Source organism: Cervus canadensis, chromosome X (assembly GCF_019320065.1).
Source record: "Cervus canadensis isolate Bull #8, Minnesota chromosome X, ASM1932006v1, whole genome shotgun sequence".
Lineage (NCBI taxonomy): Eukaryota > Metazoa > Chordata > Mammalia > Artiodactyla > Cervidae > Cervus > Cervus canadensis.
In genome coordinates this window covers 23,194,623-23,217,616 of record NC_057419.1, presented here as the reverse complement: position 1 = coordinate 23,217,616, position 22,994 = coordinate 23,194,623, and the positions used below count along the sequence as shown (strand labels likewise).

At 45.2% G+C, this 22,994-nt stretch overlaps 1 protein-coding gene across 8 annotated transcripts in view; it reads left to right on the top strand.

Annotated features, from left to right (window-relative positions):
- The window catches only part of MAP7D2 (MAP7 domain containing 2), a 96,978-nt gene that overhangs the window by 35,293 nt on the left and 38,691 nt on the right, over positions 1-22,994 (top strand). For 5 of the 8 annotated variants that reach the window (XM_043460007.1, XM_043460000.1, XM_043460002.1 and 2 more), the window contains exons 2-6: positions 9,878-9,955; positions 11,036-11,199; positions 17,936-18,050; positions 19,118-19,216; positions 21,288-21,398. In XM_043460007.1, the coding sequence (XP_043315942.1) occupies positions 9,878-9,955; positions 11,036-11,199; positions 17,936-18,050; positions 19,118-19,216; positions 21,288-21,398 (567 nt within the window). The remainder of the gene's footprint in view (positions 1-9,877; positions 9,956-11,035; positions 11,200-17,935; positions 18,051-19,117; positions 19,217-21,287; positions 21,399-22,994) is intronic. The other 3 variants (XM_043460001.1, XM_043460005.1, XM_043460008.1) reach the window with 2 other exon arrangements.

Sequence of the window (22,994 nt, the reverse complement as noted above, 5' to 3'; positions counted from 1 at the left end):
TTGAGCCAGTCCCTGGGCCTTTGCTGGTATCTTTGGTTCCACACCAGCCCTGCTGAGGCTCACCTCCTGTCTCCCACGCTGCCCTTGGAGTTCCCTCACCCCTTCACGGAGCCACACTGAGAATGCAGTTGCCCAGGAGATCCAGGCCTGTTCTTTGCAGCCTTGAGCACTAGTGATATATGGCAGGTCAGCCAGCACGGAATTTTTTCTCTTCTATGTGTTGTTGCAGTTGTTGTAGTGTTAGAAATAGGTATCTTACACTAAAGTGCACACCTTTCAAGTGTACCATCAGGTATATTTTAACCAGTGCATACATTTTCCTGCCCCAGTCCCCTCTCCCCCTCAATTAGCACAGTAATCCTCCAACAGTCAGGGGCCCAACCTGCCAGGGAGGTCGTGGGGGCAAGCTGCAGACACTGTAGATTTGAAAGCAGGGTTTAAAGATCAGGGGAATCAGGGACTTGTTCTGGACTGTATAGTCGCCTTACCACCTCCTTTGTAAATCCTGGTAGGAAAAGCTACTCAGTTTCTGGACACCTAGATCCCTAGGTCAGTGCTCTTTCCTTCAGGTGGCCTTCCCTCTCAGTAATGAGTTGATGCCCATCAGCTTGGGAGTCAGCCAGATTGGCCTCAAATCCAAGCTCTGCCACTTAGCAGCTGTGACTTTGGACAGAAGTCTTAACCCCTAGGGAGAGTCTCACTTTCTCCATCTCGGAGCGCATGATGTCAGGCAGGAGATACGTGCTTAATAAATGGTACCTTTAGAAGAAGCCAGGCTAGCCTGCTAGCCTGTGTACAGTTGGTCAAACTGGGTGCAGTTGAATTTTATAACTTGGCGTGGTGTGTTTTCATTTGGTTATGGGAGCTTGAGTTGCTGTGGCAGGAGTTCCTAGGCTGGCTGCTTACAGGTGTGTGAGTATAACTAGGCAATCTACTGTTGAGATGGTGAAGAACAGCATCATCACATACCGCCTTCACAATTAGTGTTTGTGAAATGTCATCTGTGTGTTCTTTTTTTTAGTAGGAAGTTACTTGTCCTACTAGAGATAAGATCTAATTTCTGCTGAGTTACCAGAAGGGGAATGCCAGCGTGTGTAGACACAAGTAATGGTTAGTGACTGAGAAGTCAAAGGCATGTATACATGTTCCCAATATAATTTTTATAGGAAAGGAATGCTCGCTGTGGTTTTAGACTGGCAGCATAGTACACACTCTGTCTCATCACCTGTGTTAGGAAACGTAGTATGGGCAGGTCCTGTGGGCAGGAGACCTCATTAACGGAGGAGGGAGAGCTGTAACTAGGAACAGGCAGGTTAGCGTGGGCAACACAAACTAGCTGAATTCACTGTGCTCCCGCTGTGTCCTGACTATGGTTAATCAGTGCTGGGGAGCTTTCATTACATCCTCACTGTGAGAGAGGCACTACTGTTTCTCCATCTTACAGAAGAGGAAACCTAGGGCAGTTGCTGTAGGACTTTGCTGTTGTGCCTTCCTTCTTCCGGTAAGCCTAGGAGATTGGTGTGGATTGGGGACAATTATGTACCAGGTTCCTGGTTCCAGGGCAAGAATGATGCGTCCTGAGATCCATTATTGTTTGACCTTTATGTCAAAGTGCTATACTCTGTGATTGCTTGGACTTGACCCAATTCTACACTTTAAAAAGCAAAAAAAACTGGCCCTTCTCTTAGCTGTGCAGTTGTGATTTAAGAAAATCATTTAGGAAGCATTTAGGTCATTTAGTAATACTCTTACAACATTTACATTTTGGGGGAAATTTTAATTCAGTTGTTTTAAAGGAAACTGCTAGAAATTTAGCATATTTTATAAAAACATAATAGCAGTGTAAATCTGTATATATTCTTACTTCTTATAGTCTCTATTTCCCCACTTTTCAAGGACTTTTTGGTATCTATACATTTTTTAAAAATGTATTTTGATACCTTGATATGTACACCTCCATCCTATAGTAGTCAGTAGCTATTGAACGTAAATGCTAGTTCCAGGTGTGCCTCTCTTTGAAGTATTAATATAAAGTATGACATCATCCTTGAAAGAGTCATATTGGCAGTAACAAATTTGGTGGCCACAGTGTAATACACACTTTTTCACTGCAGTGAAAAGAGAATTTAAGCCAATTCAGAAGGTTATAGCTGGTAAGGAATGGAGTAGATCAGTGGTTCTCAAAGGAGACCTGATCACCTGGAAACTGTTAGCAATTATGGGGGAAGCTGCCTTCCTTTCTTTACCTTTGAATTTCCTGAACAGATCCAGCAAAATAATGGCTACAAAGATATTTTAAAATGTTCCTTATTTTTATAGACACTTCCGATACTTGGTTTAATGCTCTACAAAAGGGGAGGTTTCCATCAAAGGGACATAATATTCATGGCCCCTCATTTAGTAAATATTTGAGTACCATGTGCAAGGTCTTGGGGCTGAGAGGGCAAGGGGCAGATGAACAGGCCCAGAGAGTAGTGTGGGGGGCAGTAACAGCCATGGCAGACACTGTGTGTAGGAGGGTGCAGGCAGATGGCCGATTGTTCCTTCTGCAGACATGATTTGGGACCCACTCTTTGAGCCCCACACTTAGCTGGGCTCTGGACATCCAGAGAGGAGCTGGAGGCAGGGCCTTGCCCTGTAGAATCAGCCTAGTCTAGTGGAACAGCAGCTCTTGAGGTATGGGCCCTGGACACCCTTCTCTGGCGGGCCCTAGGCCCACTCCATGAAACCCTGGGAGTGCCGTCCAGCACTCTGGGTTCACAAGCCCTCCAAGTGGTTCCAGTCCACACTGCAGTGGGAAGAGCAGCAGGCTAGGAGCAGTGTCAGTCCTTCTGAACAGAAGCATCACATGGGAGCTCTTAGAGCACCAGCACCCTGGCCACACCTGAGCCGACAAGGCCAGTCTCTGGGAGAAAGGCACAGGCACCCATAATTGTTAGAGCTCCCCAGGTGTTGGCCTGTGTGGCCACAGTTGAGGACCAGTGGTCTCCATGACCTGAGACAGATCATCACAGCACAAGCGAGTCACCACCAAGTTGTTGGTGCGTCCCTGCCTGCCAGTCCACAGAGGGGTGGGCCCCCCAAAGGAGGGGCTGGCAGACATGGGGCTTCCTATTTGATGAGCTCTTCATTCCTGAGTCCCTTCCTTTTGTCTGGTCATTGTAATTGCACAGACGTGAGCTGTGATTAGGAAGGTTACTTTAAAATTCACTTAATGCAGTCAATTTTTAAAAGTCGAACACAGCTGGCTTCACTTAAAAACTTTGCATTTCGATAATGGTTATTACATACCATGAATAATTGACTAATATCAGTTCATTGATATTCTAGGGAGAGAGTGCCTGAGGCTAATAAAATACATTTTTAAATTAGTTTTTTTAAAATGTGTTGCCCCAGCCCAAGGATAACGGGAAGTTACTCTAAGCAAGAGCAGGTCAGTGAAGTATGAAATTTTATGCTCATCTGATCACAAAAAATAGTTGTTTGTCTGCTCAGGATCCCTGTTTGATTCTTATTTCCTCTAGGGGTGAATTGCCCAGGGAAAGGCCTCAGTTTCAAGGGTGCACACTACCTGAGTGTCATCACCCGAGGAAGCATTACTGCATCAAGAATGAGGCAGAAGTGACTCTGGCAGGGCTATCCCTTGTCCTTCTGGGAAGGTGTCACCTGCTCCCTCTTTGTCTTGGGTCCCTCCCGGGGTTTTACACTTCAGCAAGTGTGCTACAGTCCATGGGGTCGCAAAGAGTCAGACACAACTGAGCGACTAAACTAGATTTTAAAAGGCTTTCTACTTTGAGGTTATTGCAGATTCACATGCAGTTATAAGCAGTACTACAGAGACACCTGGTGGACCCTTCACCCAGTTTCCCCTGTGGTACTAACTCTGAATAGCAAGGAGAGATAAGAAAACCTTCCTCAGTGATCAATGCAAAGAAATAGAGGAAAACAATAGAATGGGAAAGACCAGAGATCTCTTCAAGAAAATTAGAGATACCAAGGGAACATTTCATGCAAGCATGGGCACAATAAAGGACAGAAACGGTACGGACCTAAAAGAAGCAGAAGATACTAAGAAGAGGTGGCAAGAGTACAGAGAAGAACTATACAAAAATTATCTTAATGACCCAGATAACCACAATGGTATGATCACTCATCTAGAGCCAGACATCCTGGAGTGCGAAATCAAGTGGGCCTTAGGAAGCACCACTACGAACAAAGCTAGTGGAGGTGATGGAATTCCAGTTGAGCTATTTCAAATCCTAAAAGATGATGCTGTGAAAATGCTGCACTCAATATGCCAGCAAATTTGGACAACTCTGCAGTGGCCATAGGACTGGAAAAGTTCAATTTTCATTCCATTCCCAAAGAAAGGCAATGCCAAAGAATGTTCAAACTACCACACAATTGCACTCATCTCACACACTAGTAAAGTAATGCTCAAAATTCTTCAAGCCAGGCTTCAATAGTATATGAATTGTGAACTTCCAGATGTTCAAGCTGGCTTTAGAAAAGGCAGAGGAACCAGAGATCAAATTGCCAATATCTGCTGGATCATAGAAAAAGCAAGAGAGTTTCAGAAAAACATCTACTTCTGCTTTATTGACTATGCCAAAGCCTTTGTGTGGATCACAACAAACTGGCAGATTCTTAAAGAGATGGAAATACCAGACCACATTACCTGCCTCCTGAGAAATCTGTATGCAGGTCAAGAAGCAACATTTAGAACTGGACATGGAACAACAGATTGGTTCCAAAGGAGTACATCAGGGCTTTATATTGTCATCCTGCTTATTTAACTTATATGCAGAGTACATCATGTGAAATGCCAGGCTGGATGAAGCACAAGCTGGAATCAAGATTGTGGGGAGAAATATCAACAACCTCAGATATGCAAATGCTGCTGCTGCTGCTGCTGCTAAGTCACTTCAGTCGTGTCTGACTCTGTGCACCCCCATAGAGGGCAGCCCACCAGGCTTTCCTGTCCCTGGGATTCTCCAGGCAAGAACACTGGAGTGGGTTGCCATTTCCTTCTCCAATGCATGAAAGTAAAAAGTGAAAGTGAAGTCGCTTAGTTGTGTGCAACTCTTAGCGACCCTGTGGACTGCAGCCCACCAGGCTCCTCCATCCATGTGATTTTCCAGGCAAGAGTACTGGAGTGGGGTGTCATTGCCTTCTCCAATATGCAGATGCCACCACCCTTATGACAGAAAGTGAAGAGGAACTAAAGAGCCTCCTGATGAAAGTGAAAGAGGAGAGTGAAAAAACTGGCTGAAAACTCAACATTCAAAAAACAAAGATCATGGCATCCTGTCCCTCCACTTCATGGGGGAGTCCCATCACTTCCAAATAGATGGGGAAACAATGGAATCAGTGACAGACTTTATTTTCTTGGGTTCCAAAATCATTGCAGATGGGAACTGCAGCCATGAAATTAAGACACTTGCTCCTTGGAAGAAAAGCTGTGATCAACCTAGACAACATATTAAAAAGCAGAGACATTGCTTTGCCAACAAAGGTCCATTTAGTCAGAGCTATGGTTTTTCCAGTAGTCATGTGTGGATGTGAGAGTTGGACCATAAAGAAAGCTGAGCTTCAAAAATTTGATGCTTTTGAACTGTGGTGTTGGAGAAGACTCTTGAGAGTCCCTTGGACTGCAGGGAGATCAAACCAGTCCATCCTAAAGGAGATCAGTCCTGAATATTCATTGGAAGGACTGGTGCTGAAGCTGAAACTCCAATACTTTGGCCACCTGATGCGATGAACCAACTCATTGGAAAAGACCCTGATGCTGGGAAAGACTGAAGGCGGGAGGAGAAGGGGACAACAGAGGATGAGATGGTTGGATGGCATCACCGACTCAATGGACATGAGTTTGAGCTAGGTCCACGAGTTGGTGAGGGACAGGGAAGCCTGTCGTGCTGCAGTCCATGGGGTCACAAAGAGTCAGACACAACTGAACAACTGAACTGAACTAACTCTCAGTACTATAGTAGCTCTCAAAGCTTAGGGTTGCAGACCCTGGCTCAAGTCATCACTGCCAATGCAGGAGACTCAGGTTCAGTCCCTGGGTTGGGAAGATCCCCTGGAGAAGGGAGTGGCAACCCACTCCAGTATTCTTGCCTGGGAAAGCCCAGGAACAGAGGAACCTGGCGGACTTCAGTCCATGAGTTTGCAAAGAGTTGGACAGAACTAAGCAACTGAACACACAGACACACACATACAGACACACACACACACCCATGTCTTTAGTGGAAATCTGTTGGTGTTAGCATTCATGTATTAAGGTCACTTGCCCTGGGCCTGTGAATCATAGTCTACCTCGACTTCTCAGGCTGTGTTGCTGCAGTGGTGCTAACTGGTCAGGTCCACACCCCCAAACACATAGGGGCTGTCTGCTTTGTGCTGTACCCCTTCATCCTTTGGGTGGAACTTCTTGGCAGAGGTCCCCAGAGGTTCATCAGGGATCACAAGGTGGAAATGGAGATATAATTATTTGGCTTTTCCTCAAATGGATGTTCTAGAAATGATTGCTTGACAGTTCTTTTAATCAGGAGAGGCAGATGCTATGTAGAAGAATGATGCCTTACTCACCCAGCAGAACTATTGGACGCTGAATTCTTCTTCATTTGTGTGTGTCCCAGGGCAGTACGTGTGAATCATGAGAGTGAGCCTTGAGGTTCCTGGTTCACCGTTTTTTAGTACAGTGGCTGACAGCCTCATGTGGCTAGTGAGTGCCTGAAACAGGCCCAGTGTGCTGGAGGAACAGAATTGTTAATTGCATTTAATCTTGATTGTCTTAAACAGAAAAGAATGGCTTGTCACTGCCATGTGAGAGCATATAGAGATTCTAGGTTACCCACCTTGGACTGAGTCATTTCATTCCCCTCAGTGGGACCCAAGCAAAATTGTGTGGCACGGCTGCCCCCCGGGTCATCTAGCTACCCCCTTTCGCCACACAGCATCCAAATATTTCCAAACCATCAGTTTGAAGAGGAAGCAAATACTTAGCACATCTGTTCACAGCTGGCCAGTGCCCAGCTCACAGTAGTGCTTAATCTGGACTTCTCTAATGAGTTGGTCTTGCACTTCTCTCCAAATTTGCATGCGCATTCTTGGGACAAGGATGGAACTTGTTCCTTGTGTATAATAGAGTCTCAGAAAGTCATGAAGCATTCGTTCATCAGTGCTGAGATCGAGCTATTACGTTTCCACTTTTGCCACGTGAGAAAGCAGTGATTAAGAGTGTGAGTCCTGGAGTCAGGTTCTTAGGTTGGAATCTGCATCTCCACCTTCTGATGGTGTAACCTTGAACAAGTTAACCTCTGTGTACCTTTTTTGTACCTATAAGATGAGGGTCATAATAGTACCTCTGTCATCATGGGGTGATTGGGCCAAGTAAATTCAAGCAATGGACCTGGTTCGTACATTGTAGCCTCCTGTTAGGACGAAGCAAGTCATGAGCCTAATAATGAAGATTTTCTGAAAAATGATTTGAGGGTGTGACTCTTACAAGTGCCCACAAGGGGGCAGCCTAAAATCATGCATATCTCTGCAACAGACATCCTTCTGTTGGTAAAGCCTTAAGGTATCATGGCCAATTACAAATGTGCTTGGCCCTTTTCCCTCAGTTTTTCTCTTTTTCTTCTGTTCAAAGTACACTTTCAGTGGTTCTCAGTCCGTATCTTAGATCTGGAGGGTGACAGGTCATGCCTGAGCTGGTAAGTAGATGTGGGTGCTGTTGCCAGCATCTGTCCAGGGATCGTTGGCTTCTCTTTGTAGCTTTTCACACAGAACAAATCCTTATTAATCAAATGCTTGAGGTAGAGACTAGAGTTTCAAAATGTTTAGAGAATCATCATGGAGAAATCTGGTTTTCTCTCCCCGCTACCCCTACCACTGACCACATGCCTGTCTTTGAGTGTTGTGTATGCACCTTGAGGCTTGTGGGGGTAGGCTGTGGCCCAAGCGGGTTGACCCAGAGATGCAGACCCGCCCCTGGCTCAGTAGGCCCTCACTCCCTGCAGGTAGACAGTCTTCTGCAGCTAAGCAGAATGAAATTAGGGTTCTGAAAGCAATGTGGGGGCACAGAGCTTCGTGGATCTGGGAAACTGTGGGTTCTTGAAGGTGGGTGGGGTTCATACAGGTTCAGGGGATGTAAGGGAAGGGGAGAGCAGCACTGATGAGCTGAGAAGATGGGCATTTAAATTCTTGATGCTGTTCATGTCGTCAGTACCATCGTAGTTCAGTTCAGTCGCTCGGTTGTGTCTGACTCTTTACGACCCCGTGGACTGCAGCACGCCAGGCTTCCCTGTCCTTCACCAACTCCCAGAACTTGCTCAAACTCATGTCCATTGAGCCGGTGATGCCATTAATCATTAATTGTAATGATTAAAAGTTGACAAAAACCAAAGGAACTTATTTACAAAACAAATAAACTCCAGACATAGAAAACAAACTTATCATTACTAAAAGAGGAAAGGGGGATAGAGGTAAAATAGGAATTTGTGATTAACATACATGCACTACTATATATAAAATAATCAGCAAGGACCTACTGTATAGCACAAGGAACTATACTCAGCATCTTGTAATAACCTATAGTAGAAAAGAATATGAAGCAACATATATATGTATGTATGTATGTATGTGCATAACTGAACCACTTTGCTGTACACTTGAAGTGACACACAACACTGGAAGTAACTATACTTCAATTTTTTTTTAATGGAAAGTGGCACTTGGGTTGATTTTCCAAGACTTCTCTCTTGAGCTTTAATATCCCTGCTTCATAATCCAGGCTGCAAAATTAGATGCTTGTGGGGAATTGTGACAACCCAAAGCTTATCACATCCATCCTTATCCGCATTCCTGCTGCTGCTCTGCGGTCCAAGCCTCCAGGCCTCTCTCCTGGGCAGTGGAAGGCACACCCCTGAAAGGTGCATATTGTGGAGTCAGCTGTGATATAACCACAGAGGAGATCCAGGCGCTGGGCACATCAGTCTGGTTATAGCACTAAAGCCAATTTCTCCAGAATGTGGTCCTTGACCACTGTGTAAGTAATGGTCATGAATGATCAGTTGTGAGCAAGTGCAGTAAATTATTTTTAATCCTAAAACAACTGCGAAGATCATTTCATCTTTGCTTCAGAAAGTCCTCTAGGGTCCTGTAGAAGATGAGTGGAGATGCAGAGCTCCTGGGATGTTTCCCGGACATTTTAGGGGGGAATTGCCATTTGTTCAATTTTATTCCTTGTACTGATAATAAAACAAAATGAAATAACAAGTAAACAGGAGTGCATTATATTCCTTCTTTGTGATTCTAAAATGCTAAGATTGACATGGGGGCAGACTTAGTAAAACCAAAATCAAACTTGAGTGTTACTTTTTTCCAGCTCAGTCATACATGCCCCTCAGCAGTTGTCTTCTTGCAGAAAGTCGAATGTTCACTAATAATAATAATCTGTGCAATAATCGTGTCTTCTTTTGTGCATTTGCCTTCCCCTGGGAGCCGGACCAGGGGAAGCCTGGTAGGCTTTTCTGCATGTTGCCAGGCCTGTCGCTTATTGAGCTTTCTGACTCCTCTGGGGCCTGGCCCGGAGCCAGAGAACTAGGAGGAAGGTTAGTTCTCCAGGGCTGGCCTGGGGCCACTCCAGCCCAACTTGGTGGGTGAGCATTACAGCCACTGCTACCACTCCTCAGCTCTCAGGTCTGGGCCACCCTCCCCTGTGGTAGGGAGTGATGGATCACTTCACTCTGCAGGTGAAGTGATGTTGATGCTGATGTGTGCATGTGACCAGACACAGGGTGCGGCCCCAGCACCCCCTGGCACTCAGCAGATGGGGAGAGTGAAGTCTTTGATTGTGTTTTCTCTCTTGTAGCCATGGAAGGATTTTTAAAATCCGATGAGAGACAACGACTAGCTAAAGAAAGACGGGAAGAAAGAGAAAAATGTCTTGGTAAGTTGTGCACTTTGGCTGTTTAGGTCCAAGGGAGTAGAGATGTGATGGTGTCTTTTCTCAGGACTCTTAGAAATTTGTGACTAAATGAGAAAAGAACTGGGACAGTTGTTAGGTCAACGTGGAAAACTAGGAGCAGACCGTCACTACCACTGGCCTGTTCACAGCTATTATGTAATTCTCAGGGCGGTTGATTTACTCAGTGAGCACGTGTTGAAGCTCTGTTACTGGCACGGCACTACAGCTGTGGGTAGGGTGCTGAAGAACGAGAGACATTCTCTGTATACCACGCCCCTCTTCAGGCAACTTCTCCCCAGGGCAGCTGAAGGGCCACCCTTGGAGGAACAGAGAAAATCGACACAGAAAGCCATTTCTATGTTAGGACAGGGAACCAATTGGGAAACGCTGTCCTATTGGGAAAGGCTGTCCTACCTTGCAGGCTGTGGACAGAAGCATCAGGGCTGTTCCCCACAGGGTGCCACAGGTAGGTAGAGTGGCTTCCCTAGGGCACTGAGACAGAAGAGGAAATTTTAAATCCTTCTCCTCCTCCTGGTCACCTCAGACATTGCGTCCTTCAGGGAACCCTTGCCTGCTTGGCCAGGTGGAGTTAAGGCCCCTTAGTAAATGTCTCAAGAGGGAAGACAGTCCTGTTCATCCTCTTCTGTTTACTTTCACCCAGTTCAGCATCTGGTATGCAGTGTATGTACAGCTAATGCATCCTGAATGAAGATACCCTGATAGCTCTCGTTTCTCAATCCCCCATGTGGCCTAGCCATTGGGACAAGTCTGACTTGATGTGATGACAGACAGCTCCCACGTGTAGGGGCAGTGACTGTCTACTTTCTCTGCATTGTCTCATTCGGTCTTCACAACACTGTGATGTTGCACATCCCCACTTCACAGAGGAGGAAACTGAGGCAGACAGAGGACGAGGTTAATAGGCCTGGGGTCACCCAGCTAGTGGTGGAGGTGCCAGAATCCTTCCTCTCAGTTCAGTCTCACTTCTGCATTGTTGGTATTAAGCCAAACGGCATGGGGTGCTCCGGTAACAACACTTTTTTTCTGCCTTCCTTCCCCCAGCTGCCCGGGAGCAGCAAATCCTGGAAAAACAGAAGAGAGCCAAGCTCCAGTATGAAAAGCAAATTGAGGAGCGATGGAAGAAGCTGGAAGAGCAGCGGCAGCGAGAGGAGCAGAAGAGGGCAGCTGTGGAGGAGAAGAGGAAGCAGAAGCTCCGGGAGGAGGAAGTGAGGGCCGGAACAGGAACACAGAGGATCCATTCAACTTAGCAGTTTATTTTCTGTGTGACCTCAGATAAGCTGGTTGGCCTCTCTGGGCCTTAATTTCTTTGTCTCTGAAGTGAAGGGGGTGGACTTGGTGGACTCCAAGACCTCTTTCAGATGTCTTCTCTGATGCTAAGACTCAGAGGGGATTATGGGTGGGGACTGAATGACATCCACCTGGGGGTTACTCGAGGCATCCATGCTTCTGGGGCAGACACGAGGCTGGAGGAAGGGCTGTGAGTGTAGAGGGTAATGTGACCTTGTAGTCACTGCTGGAAAATCAAATAGTCTACCTTCCAATACAAACATGCTAGTCTATTTATATTTTAATGCAGGTTCTTCTTTTAATCATCCTTTCTCTCTAGTTATGTTTTAAAAAAGAAATGGAATGTAATTACCTGACAGAGTCCTTTATTACTAATCTTTGAAAGTATATTTAGAAAGCATATTTGGGATATAGATTTTCTTAACAAGTATATTTTAAGAGTATAATCATAGCCTTGTATCAGGTGATGATCATTTTTTATTCATAAGGTATAGTGACTCATCATTTAGTATGAACAATATAGAGGTTTGTTAATTGCCAGTACTGTAAGATAGAGTGAAAAGTGGAAGTGTTAGTTGCTCTGTTGTGTCCGACTCTTGGCGACCCCATGGACTGTAGCCCACCAGGCTCCTCTGTCCATGGGATTCTCCAGGCAGAAGTACTGGAGTGGGTAGCCGTTCCCTTCTCCAGGAGATCTTCCTGACTCAGGGATCAAACCCAGGTCTCCTGCACTGCAGGCAGATTCTTTACCATCTGAGCCACCAGGGAAACCTATAAGATACAGAGATGTTGGTATAAATTCAGTATTTCTTTTAAATTTCTGAATTATCACTGTCTTTACCCTTTGGTCTTTTTTTAACTTAAAAAAAAACCCACAATTGTACACACATACACACAGTTAGAACCATCTTTGCCCACAATGGACAGGCTTAAGTGGCAACTTCTTTGTTCCTCTTAGTGAATGGAGGCCTGAGGCAAGGTCTTAGTCACAGTTCACTGTTGCTGTCTCAGCGGGATCCCTGTGTGCCTTTGCGAGCTCCTGGTGCAAATCCCAGCTCTCCCACTTAAGCAGCCAGCAGCCAAGGCCAAGTCCCACAGCCCCTCTAAGAACTCATTCTTCTTAGCCCAGAACAGAGAGATAGTCACAGGAGTTAAAGAAGGTGACTTTTGTAAAAGTGCCAGCAAAGCACTAGCACAGAGTAACTGCTCCCTTCGCTGACTTCAGCTGACCTTAGCTGAAGCACAGTCAAGAGAGAGCTACCCAGAAAAGATGATGGCACAGGGTGTGGAGACCAAGAGAGAAGCCACAGTGAGCTGGGCTGTTTCAGTGACCAGGACAGACCTCTCCTTTCCCAGCCTGGGTGTTTGTCGTGAGTTGCTAGACTCGCCCCTTTCTTCCCACCCTCCCATCCTTGACTCACAGCTGGTCTCCTTCCTCCCTGCTCCCTCCACTGCCACTCCTGACCCCCTGAGGGATTGCTGATTGCAGGGAATGCTTGTCACTGCCATTTCCAGGAAAGGGTGCCTCAAAGACACAGGAGACACTTCCTCAGCCTCCACCACACCTGACAGTGCCACACAGGTCCACCTCTGAGGCATTCTGTACTTTGTTCTTTTATTGAACAACAGTGCGAGAGGCGTTTTAAGTCAATCATTTTAAATCAGACTCCAGTCTCTTGCAGATGAGGGAATGTCATGCCAGCTGGTTAGTCCTGATGCAGCTGACTCGCTAGTGGTTGTGCTTGGGCTAATTTCCTGTTTGCTTTGTCTGCCCCCGTTCACCCCTTACATGATGATGGTGGGCAATGGGGCAGGCTGGCTGCCTGTGGCCAGCAAATACACGCCAAGCTTGCACCCCCTTCTCCCCAGACACAGCAGGGCAAGACTGAGAGTTGGGCCTCCCATGGATGCAGAGTAACCTGAGGAAGCAGTGGGCTCCCTGCCCTACCTGTTCCTGCCCTTAGAGCCCCAGGAGACCTCAGTGGAGATCAGGGACTCTGCACATGCAGCCTGCTTGTCACTGCTCTGCTGGGGCCGAGGTCCAACTGGCATTCTCGTGAGGGATCTTTGGAGGGGATGGATAACTCTCTGCTGCGGGAGCCTTTCCAAAGGAAAGCCTTCACTCTTGCCTCCATGGTTCACTGGAGATCTTTTGGGAGGGCTACTCCCTGCTTGGCACGTGGCAGTGGAGATGCTCCACAATGCCAGGATCATCTCAGTCCTTTCTGTCAGGGCCCATCTCTGTCAACCAGGGAGAAGCCTCTATAGGATGATGGTTCACTCCATTTTGCTCCTCTAGCTTGCTGGAAAGTGTGTTCCCCAACAACTCCTGCCTCTCCGGTCTGATGTTAGGAGCTCAGAAAAGGCCTGTTGACTCCTCACCTCCCCACCAGCCCTGCCCTGGCTCCAGGTTCCTATGGTTGTTGGTATTGCTGGCGCTCTTGGTAACACCTCACATCTGTGCAGGTGAGCCCCAGATGCCTCCTCTCTGACACCCCAGAATCTCCCAGAGATGTCAAAGCCTAGAAGGTAGGCAGGCCTGTCCTAGGGAAGGGGGAGTCCAGTGTCCACTTGACAGCCTGACCTTGAGCTCATTCTCTCACTGAAGGCTGCCTTCTCCTCAAGGTGGGTTCTTACAGAAACCCTCACATGCCACATAGCTCCCAAGCATCAGGCTTCTGGAACCAGAACCTTAACCTCCCTGGGTTAAGGGTGACAGCACAGTGTACTCACCTTTCTCCACTCAGGGAAGTATAGTTTCATGACTAGGAGCCAACTCCTTGTTCCTCCTGCTAAACATAACCAGGAGAGGCCTCTTTCAAAGAGTACCTTCATCTCTGTAATTTACTTTAACACATCACAACTTCTCATCTTCTTCTTGCTTGATACCTGACAAAGCCCACCAGGCTGATTGTAAAAACAAGACCTTTCTGAACTCAACTAAGTGAAAACTTCCCTAAGATGAGAGCTGGCTGCTCTTAGAGGGCATTGGCTGGCATAGGGCCATGGTGATTACGTGGCTTTCTAGCCAGATGTGAACGTCTGTTTCCAGAGAAAAAGGCCCTCCACGGAGCTCTGCTTAGGACCATTTGGGGGCTTGTCCCCACGCTGTCATTTCCAGAATGCATGGAGTAAGGGCAATGGAGAAGGTATATCAACCCTCTACTCCTGCCTGAGACAGCTGTCTGGGTAACAGTGGCAAGGCCGAACCCTGCCACAGGCTTTTTATACTGCTTGGCCAACTCAGAGCATCACCCTGGTTGTAGTTCTCCTGTAAGTTCATCCAGGCATATCTAGGGCCAGAGCTCAAGGGGTCAAGGTTGAGTTGCCCTCATTCCTTTCTTCCACTAAGCCCCACCTAGGAGAGGACATTCTAGGGACAAGAGTCTGCGTTGCCCTTTCGCCATCCTCTTTTGATGGTCAGATGATACTTAGGAGAGCCAGAACTTGGCAGGATTTGCAGTATGCAGCTCTGATATTTATTAATACTGTTCTTCTGATGTGATTGAACTTTCTCAACATGCTCCCTCATGCTCAGGCTTTCTTCTAACCAGTGGTTCTCAGTACAATCCCAAGACCAACAGTACCAACATCTCCTGGAAATTTGTCAGAAATGTATTCTTAGGATGTTCACCTTGGACTTGCTAACTCAGAAACTCTGGCGGTGGGGCACAGCAACTGGTGTTTTAACAAGCCCTCCAGGGGATTCTGATGCAAGCTCACTCACATTTGAGAACCACTGCTCTAAATTGCCATGTTAATAATCCTCCTCTTCAAATTTGGATCCAGTTAGCATTGGACTTATTATGCTTGCTATTATCTTGTAAATTTGAATGACCTGTAATATAGGTAATATCATCATCCCCATTTTATAGACAAGGGAACTAATGCCCAAGGACGGCATCAAATGATTTACTCGGGATCATGGGGCTAAAAGATAGCAGGCAGAAGTGGGATTTGAATTCATATCTTCTGACTCCAAATCTAGGATTCTTTACAGACTTACCACAGGAAGGAACAGAAAGATCCACACACGTACTATGTAATGTGGGACTAAATAGGACTAACCTCTAATAAGAGTGAAGTTTTGGTTTGACATGTTTGGAAAAAGCATCATCCCATTCTGACAACTTTGGGTTTTATAAGCCCACTTACCATAGAGCTTGGTTTGTTGTTGTTCAGTTGCTAAGTCGTGTCTGACTGTGTGACCTCATGGACTGGAGCCCGCCAGGCTCCTCTGTCCGTGGAATTTCCCAAGCAAGGATACTGAAGGGGGTTGCCATTTCCTTCTCCAGGGGATCTTCCCAGATCAGGGATCAAACCCACATCTCCTGCATTGGCAGTCAAATTCTTTACCACTGAGCCACCAGAGACCTTGATTATCGCCTATTTTTCATCATCTTCCCCAAAGTGGATGACACAAAGTGATTGTGTCTTCTCTCAAGGGTAACGTCATTTTCATAAGCCTGCTTATGGTTCAAAGGAATTAACCTCTCATGGTAGAGTTTGGAGCAGCTCAGTGGATTGGGGACGGATGACAGGTATTTTTTCTAAAGGTAACTTATTGACTCAGGAGTGGCTCTGGCTGTGGATGGCATTCCCTTACGGCTATGCCCCTAGACAGCTGTTCAGTGATGCGACTGGCTGATCAGTCTTGGTGTTCTTAGTTCTCATTAGTGTCCAAACGGATGAGCAACTATCTTGTGAGGTCCTTCTGGCATGTAGGCAGTCTCCCATAACCCACTCAATACTAAATTCACTCTGAGGTGAAAGATTTCAACACTTAGATTAGGTCATTAGTTAAATCAGTTCAGTTCAGTCACTCAGTTGTGTCCAACTCTTTGCGACCCCATGGACTGCAGCACGCCAGGCTTCCCTGTCCATCACCAACTCCCAGAGCTTACTCAAAATGAGTCGGTAATGCCATCCAACCAGCTCATCCTGTCATCCCCTTCTCCTCCCACCTTCAATCTTTCCAAGCATCAGGGTCTTTTCCAATGAGTCTGTTCTTCCCATCAGGTGGCCAAAGTATTGAAGTTTCAGCATCAGCATCAGCCTTCCAATGAATATTCAGGACTGATTTCATTTAGGAAAGTTAAATACTTGATGTTAAATCTACATAATGAATTACTGTTGAGTTCCAATCTTGAGTGACCAGGCTTCAGTCCTCAAATAGTTAAGAAGTTCTAGTTCCTCCAAGCCCCTATCTTTTCTTGTACAAACTGCTGGGACTGACTGTGAGAATTTAATGGGCCAGGGTCATGAGAACAGGGTTCTGCAAGGAAATGCACACTCATGATTGTAGAGTCTTAGCCAGAAAGTAGTGCACAGTTAATAGCAAATACAAATCTGAGATTTACCAGAGGAAAGAAATACCCTTTCTGCTCATAGGTCCCTGAAGAGGCCATCTTTTAGTGCAGTGCTCTTTGGAGGAAAAGTTATGCAGCAGAGTCTGCGATGTGGAGAATGCTCATTTCATTCCTCTGGTATGGACAGAAAGGTAGATCCACGTGTCTCCTAAGTGGCCTTTCTGTGTTTCAAGTGAGTGAAATAAAGGAGCCTTTCCCCACTTCTTAAGTCATGGTCACTCCTTTGGTGCTGCTCTAAATTAATTTTGCTCACTTCTTTATTTAAGCCATGAGAAAATAATATCTTTTGGGTTTGAAGTTTGACTAGGATTAGCCCAGCACCTCAGGGTTAGTTTTATGAGGGTGAAAAGGTGTCCATGCAACTGCTTACCCTGCGGACTTTCTCCAGTGGAGGCAGGGAGTGGATTTGGGATTTGCAGTGTCATTGAGGTTGTGGGGAGCACATAATTAGGACAGCTTCACTCCAGTGCCGGGGAGAGATTTGCCAGCAATCAGGCCCAACTTTATGAAAAGAAAAGTTGGGTTAGTACAGGGGCATGCTTTTGATAAATGCTCTGTTAGGAGAGAAGCCTGGTTGTTGTTTTTATCTTCTGGCTTAAAACTGTTTAGTTCTTCCTCCCTTCCCCCCATCTACATGTGAGAATACATAAATGCTTAATTTTGTAGTCACAAGTTTCCCTACTCTTATGTCTTTTTAAATTTTGAAATATGCAGTATTATCCCCAGAATACTGTGTAACACGAGCAGAAAAATGTTACAATGTAGAACACAGTTAATTCCCCTTTAAGAAGTTCTAAGATGAAAATGGGACCTTGTAAAACAGACTTCAAAGTCATGGCGTATCACCCCAGAAAGTTATACTTAAGGCTACTACAATTCAAATTATACTTTAATTTCAGTTTGCTCAAATCATAGTGCTGTATGCTTTTCAACTCGAGAGGATGCAGTTGGTTCTAGAGCACAATTCCAGTTCTGCTGGATGGGATTGGTGTCAAGGAGTTAACTCTGGCCTGGCACTATTCTTAACCAAATCAAAGCCTGGCTGCTGCAGCAGCCGCCTCTCTCCAGGGAAGGGAGAGGTGTTGGCGCTGGGAGCCCGCAGTAGCCGCAGCGTTTACTCTCCGCCCACTAAGAAAGCGCTGGTGTGGTGGGGCGAGCACGCGTGCCTGGGTTTTGGATGCAGAGCAAAGAGCCCTGTCTGGTGACTCACGCCCACGCAGAGGCACAGCAGTGCGGTGGGGCTGGGTGTTTAATGTTGCTGCTCTCTCTTGCATGAACTGGACAGGAGCGGCTGGAGGCGATGATGCGCAGGTCTCTGGAGCGCTCGCAGCAGCTGGAGCTGAAGAAGAAGTGCTCGTCGGGAGGAGCATCACTGGCTGCCGGGCCCGGAGGACGTGATGGTGAGTGAAAGACTGTCCCTGCATCACAGGGCCTAGTGGGGAGATCTCGGGGCAGGAGGGGGAGACCATGGGCAGGCCAGCACCCACAGGATCTGGGGATACTTTATACTGGTCTGCAGGTACCTTTTTCAGATGTGATGTTTAAAGCTTGCCAAGCTTCCTGTGTATGCATTTCTTGTGAAGGAGATCTGTTTATTCTTCTTGCTTGCAAACAGCAGTTGATACAGTAACTGGGCTTTGAGGTAAAGCAAAAGAAAAAGCAAAGAAAATGACTGTAGAGCCTGGTTAATTGGATCCACCTAGCAAGCCCAGAGGTAACCTGATTTCAGGGAAGGTCAATGGCTGTGGACTAAGTCACGGCTACAGTTTGACTGGGAAAGGCTGAGCAACAGTAACCCTAAAGGGGGGCTGGGGTTCTTCACTCCACATCATTTATTTCTGTTGCTCTTTCAGTTTTGTTTCAAGGTGACTTATTTATTTCATTATCCAGTTCATACTCATTTTTAAATTTTCAGATGTTTAATTTAATGTATGGATTGTTACTAGTCCCTGGGTGGCTTTGCCGTCTTTTTAGTGTCTTCTTTTCTGTGTCTGCCATTATGTTATGCAGGAGTTGTATACCAGCTCTTTCCGAGAGCAAATGGGTTTACGTGTGTGGTACAGTTTCTTGGGGACTTCTTTGGTGGCTCAGAGGATAAAGCATCTGCCTTCAATGCAGGAGACCTGGGTTCGATCCCTGGGTGGGAAAGATCCCCTGGAGAAGGAAATGGCAACCCATTCGGTATTCTTGCCTAGAAAACCCCATGGATGGAGAAGCCTGGTGGGCTACAGTCCATGGAGTCACAAAGAGTCGGACACGACTGAGTTATTATATTGTTCTTACAACTGAAGCGACTTAGCATACACAACCTTTTGTCAGTGAATATGCTTTTCTGTTTTAATCTGGAGAAGTTAACAACCCATCCCAGTTACTTTTTCTAATTTCCAAATACTAGCTAGAGTCAACCAGAAATTGGAACTTTTTTCTTTTACCTCTCTTTGGTCTGATTTTTTTTTTTGCTGTGTAGGTGAATCAGGAAATGCCCCACCCCCTCCTCTAGGTTTAGCAGCCAGCACCCTCCCTCTGGACCCAGGGACCACTGCCGCCGCTGCTGAGTCAACCAACGGTATATCTGAGCATCACTGTGCCATGGCGTTTTGTGATGACTGTCCCGGTCACCCTCCTCCATCACTGTGTCTGTCTTGAACACTTTTGCAATTGATTTGTTAGAACTTTTTTTTCTAGAGATACAAATGACGTGCCCATATTTCTTTATTTGTCTTCATGGAACATGCATGCCTTACATCCTAGCACCCTGGAGACATTTCATCTTTAGCTCACTAACTTCTGCCTTGAAAATGTTGTCAGTCTTTGACTTCTGTGCATTTAGATCTTTAACACTCTCATGTATCACTGGTTTTAGGCATTAAGTAGTAGTGTATTTCAGTCACTTCTGGTCACCAAAACCTATAATTATACAGTGTTAGGTATGAATGTTATGGATTCCTATAGAGGCATTTGAGTTTATCAGTACTAATAATGTGAATCCAGACAAGGAGATAAATTGGCTTCGTTCTTGATTTCCTCTCTCTAATAGGCTCTCTGTTTTGTATACAGGCCTGGGAAACTCTTAGGGTCTAGATCAAGAACAGAACTAGCAAAACCTTGCTCCCATTTAATGATGACTTCAGGAATTCAACCCATCTTTGGCTGGCAAAGAAAAAACAAGATGTAAAGGATACAATATTTACCACCTACCCAGAAGGTCAAATTATAGCAGTAGGAATAAATACCCTTGGTTTCCAGCATTTCTTTGACAAAGGATAATTTTTATTGGTGCTACTGAATAGCAGAGTCTTTGCTGCCTGGACCGCATTCATTGTCATGTGGGCACTGGCCTTCTGCCCACAGAAAGGGGCAGGTAGAATTGACAATTACTCCTTGGAAATCACACCAAGGGCCCCGGCCCAGAGTGAGGTGTGGTATGTGACCAGAGCCCTCATTTTAAGGGAACACCCAAAATCTCAGTAATCAAGATAAAAGAATATTTTAATCAAAATCACTGCAGAACAATCCATGATGAACAAACTATTGAATTTCCAAAGACTAGTACCATGCTGAGCCATATGGGAGCCTGAGGCAGAAGGGGAAATACATATCCCTAGAGACATGATTTTATTGTAATTTCTAATGGTTATTTTTTTCAGAACATTGAAATACTTGAAAAAATTACTGAAACACTGAAAAGTATATTAAAACTCATAACATTTAAAGTTTAAGTATTTTATTTATACCCAAACAGTATCATTTTACTGCAGTCTAAGTTATTTAAAAATTATTTAGGATCATCAGTTGGTCAGGAGAAATTGTCACGCATGGCACTTCTTTCATTTGAAAACAAGATGAATAGAAGAGCAGATTTTGAAAATATTATTGATGAGTTTGCTTCCTTTAGAGCCAGGGCCACGCATCTTTCCTTTTGCCTAAAGCTCTGACACAGGTACTGTTAGCACCTCTCCAGTTGTTGTGATGATTTCCTTTACAAGCCTGTCTAAAATAATGGCTGAAAGTAAGAGCACCAAACCCAGAACCACATGTTGAAATCCTAACCATAAACAGTCAGAGCCTTTTGAGAAAGGGCCATTGTGACCCCGTTTCTTGATAAGAGCAAGAAACCAACTGCTAAAGGTTGTTCTGCTTTAAATACAGCTCTTTGCTTTACAAATTACTCCTCTCTGCAACATGAGCTCTAGATAACCTCAGAAAAAGTCCGGTTTCAGCTCACACAGTCTCAGTCAGATCGTAGAACATTTGGCAGTGGTGATTGGTCTCTCAGTCCAGGTTGGTTTTGTTTTCGTGTGGTCTGAATATACTTAAAAGTCCCTGGACACAAGGAAATGGTTGGCTGGTGGGATTAGCATGGCTTTAGTTGAACATTTGAGTGAGGTTGAACATTTGAAATGAAAGAGAAGCACAAAGTTGAGCAGTGAAAGAGAAGAACTTGCTTCAAATGGATGGGTGCTGTGGCCCAGGCCTTCTCAGACATGCTCAGTAGCGAGCAGGGAGCTGGAGGCAGCGTGCTGTGCTGCAGTGGTTTTAGAGGCATGTGGATGAGGAGAGGAAGAACACCTTGGAAAATGTGTTTCTTGGTTGAAGAGTGGTGTGAATACCAATGTCTTTAATGCATTTCTCTGCAGCATGTGACAAACTTTCAACATCAACCATGAATTTGCCAAAGCAGACGGAGCCTCCCATGAGTAAGCGCCTGTCTTCATCCACTGCGGCAATATCCTATTCCCCAGACCGAGGCAAGTGAACGTGTAGACCTGGTCTCTCCAGTTTTCTTCTTTCTAGTGTGAGCATTGGTGTTAATGTCGGTCTTTGTGAGAGCCCCTCTTTTGAGCCTTCTTCAAATACCCCCAACCTCCTAGCCTTGTGATCTGTGTGTGGAAGCCCCTGGGCCTCACTAATGGGACTTTAGAAAGTGGCATTGCTCTTTAGAGCCAGGTCATTGTTGGAAAGGGACAGGAGTTAATGCTAGTCTCCCAGTCTGAAAGAGACTTCCGTTTTCTACAGTGCACATAGACGTTATCGTGGCCTGGAGTTAATTGACCAGTGGACAGATGTGACTGTTAAAAAAGCAGTTATTGGTGCGCTATTGTTGGTTAGCCAGACACAGCAGGATTGATGAGGCAGAGGTACGTGGGAGACTCAGATATGTGAAAAAATGGGGCTCTGCTCTTGTCTGTGATCTGTAAGCCTACTCATTTCTGTTTGGAAAAGAGAAGTTCAGAACTAATATGAAATCTTTAAAAGGGTAAAAGAATGGGTGGCATTTTCTGTTTTGAGGCGGGAGATGATGGGTATAGGACAGTGCCAGTTTCAGAAACTGAATAGATTCAGAATCAGCCATGTTCTAATGGAGGCTCAGAGAAGGCACTGTAAGTCTGAATTGATACCTTTTAGAGTATGTAGGTTAAGGAAGGAGGGGAAGCTCTCCATGCATTAAATGCGTTTCTTAGCATCAGTGAAGAAGTGTCTGGTGCTAGTGGCGTTTTTAACACGTCGAGTCATCACCAGGGTGTACGCAGGATGATGTTTGTGACTTTGAAGATGGCAGTGTGCCTTCCTGGTTTTCTTCCTCTGGCTTTAACTTTGCACCTCTAGCACAGAGGTCTGTCCTGTGTGTCAGAGAACCCATGAGTGTCAGTGTTGATGATTTCTGATGCAGTTCATGGGTAAGTGCTAGAAGCCTTGAATGAACTAAGAGTTGGATGAGAAAACATCTACATGCTTTTAACTCTATGTATCTGTTCTATTTGTATGTCCTGTATGTTTTCATTCATTCATATGGTAACAAATTGATGTTAAATTCATATTTGCATTGATTAATGTATAAAGATAATCAGTATGATATTTATATATTGTTGGCTGCTCAATTATCTGCTTGTGGATTATTAATTGAAACTTTGAAATTCCAAAACCATTTTTCTGGCTAGTGAATATCCAAAAAATACAAAGTAATTGAAAAGTTAATCCATTATCACACAATATGTTCCAAACCATCAAAACGACATTCAGTCACTAAATTTTAGAGTATGAATACTGCTACTTAACTTCCATTAAAGCTGATAATTAGTTGGCTATTTTTATGTTTCTTGTTTAATCTTTGCCCTTGTTTATATGTGAAAAAGTATGAAAGGATGCACATTTCTACATTAACAAAATCAGTGTGTTATAAAATATTTCCCAACAGAGGACCTAAAACAAGTGTTTTGTAGGAGTAATCTTTTTTTCAGTGTTAGAGCTACTTTGGTGAGTAAATGGTTTCTTGAGTCCATATTACATCCTGAAAGATGGGCTAAGTCTCTTCTGGTGATACATTAATTCTGTAGTAGCATATT